The following is a 1587-nucleotide window of genomic DNA, read 5'->3' as shown; positions in this document are numbered from 1 at the left end:
TCTTAGAGAACTGGCGAGTAGAACCAGCACCGAACTGGAACCAGAACCAGCACCTGGTTAGCCTTGGTGGAAAAGACATATATATGACCTGACCCTTCAACATGTAGATCAGTAATGACGCCACAGGACACGAGACTGTCTCTTTAAGCTTTCTCTGGACTCTAATACGATCTTCTGTGTCTCTCCCGTCTCGCCGTTCTGCTTGATCTCGGTAACGGGATGTTAGTTGCATCACATCCTGATCTGTAACCAATGCATTCCACTGCATGTACTTCTCTGGTGAATGTTTGCTTTCTGTTCCTACAGAAACTCCTGGCCAAGCAGGAGCTTCAGATGACTCTTCTCAAGCAGGCGGTCGAGGTAACTTCTCTTTTATATATAGAATAATTTAATAATGTCATTTATATAGTTAGCACACATCAGCGTCACCCTCTCTAGTTTCAGTAAATGGGTTAAAGTTAAAATGTTTCTTTCTGAGGCTACGTTAACATCGCTACGTTTCGGTTTGACACAGATATGTTTTGTTACGTTTCCCACTCTCATTCCCCCTACTCTGGCGTTGCTCCAGTCCACTGCTATGGCGTGGTCATCACCCCTGATCTGGGGTCTTCCTCATTCCACCTGATCGGGTGTCGTCTCATTCCCATCTCTGGTGTCGATTAACCGCTCGGTCTTCATCACCCTAATCTTGGTGTCGCTAATCCCTGCTCTGGTGTCTCTCATTCCCCTGCTCTGGGTCTATTCCCCCTGCTCTGGTGCGCTCATCCCCCTCTTGGACGCTTTCCCCTGCTCTGGCGTCATCTCTCCCTAGCTCTGGTGTCGCTCTTCCCCCCTCTCTGGTGGTCGCTCATTCCCCCTGCTCTGGATGTCTCTTCATTTTTTCCCCCTACCTCTGGTGCTTCTCCCTCCATCTGCCCATTCCTGACCCTGGCGGAGCTCATTCCTAGCTCTGGGCTCGCTCTGGTGGGGTTCAACCCTGCTCTGGCGTTGCTCATTCCTGCTCTGGATGATCGCTATTCCTGCTCTGGGCGTTATCATTACCTAATCTGGTGGGTCCATTCCCACTGACTTGGCTCGCTCATTCCCCTGCTCTGGCGTCGCTATTCCCTCTGCTGGTGTAGCTCATTCCCCCTGCTCTGGCGTCCGCTTCGTTCCCCCTGCTATGGTGTCTCATCCCCTGCTGGCGTTTGTCATTACCCCTGCTTCTGGTTTGTCTCTCATTCCCCCTGCTCTGGTGTCGCTCATTCCCCCTGCTCTGGTGTCTCTCATTCCCCCTACTCTGGCGTCGCTCATTCCCCCTACTCTGGTGTCTTTGATTCCAAACCAATCAGCTAAGTAAAGAGAAACGAGCGGCCATCGTTACTTTAAGAAATGACGGTCAGTCAGCCCAGAAAATGGGGTGGCCACTTTTGAAGAAACTAGAATATAAGACATTTTTTCAGTTATATCACAGTTTTTTGATAAGTACATAATGTCACGTGTTCATTCATAGTTTTGATGTCTTCAGTGATAATCTACCATGTAAATAGTCATGAAAATAAAGGGAACACATTGAATGAGGAGAGGGGTGGGTGTGTGTGTGTGTGT

The 1587-nt window shown here is 49.2% G+C and overlaps 1 protein-coding gene and 1 long non-coding RNA gene across 2 annotated transcripts in view; one reads left to right on the top strand and one right to left on the bottom strand.

The window, feature by feature from the left end:
• Positions 1 to 1587, top strand: part of ankrd27 (ankyrin repeat domain 27 (VPS9 domain)) — a 35482-nt gene that overhangs the window by 9831 nt on the left and 24064 nt on the right. The window contains 1 exon segment of the mRNA XM_032522898.1: positions 307 to 360. Coding sequence (XP_032378789.1) covers positions 307 to 360 — 54 coding nt within the window.
• LOC116693820 (uncharacterized) overlaps positions 1 to 1587 on the bottom strand; it is a 10203-nt gene that overhangs the window by 6600 nt on the left and 2016 nt on the right. The gene's annotated exons all lie outside the window — the stretch shown is intronic.

Source organism: Etheostoma spectabile, chromosome 8 (assembly GCF_008692095.1).
Source record: "Etheostoma spectabile isolate EspeVRDwgs_2016 chromosome 8, UIUC_Espe_1.0, whole genome shotgun sequence".
Taxonomy (NCBI): Eukaryota; Metazoa; Chordata; class Actinopteri; order Perciformes; family Percidae; genus Etheostoma; species Etheostoma spectabile.
This window is presented reverse-complemented; position numbering and strand designations above follow the sequence as displayed.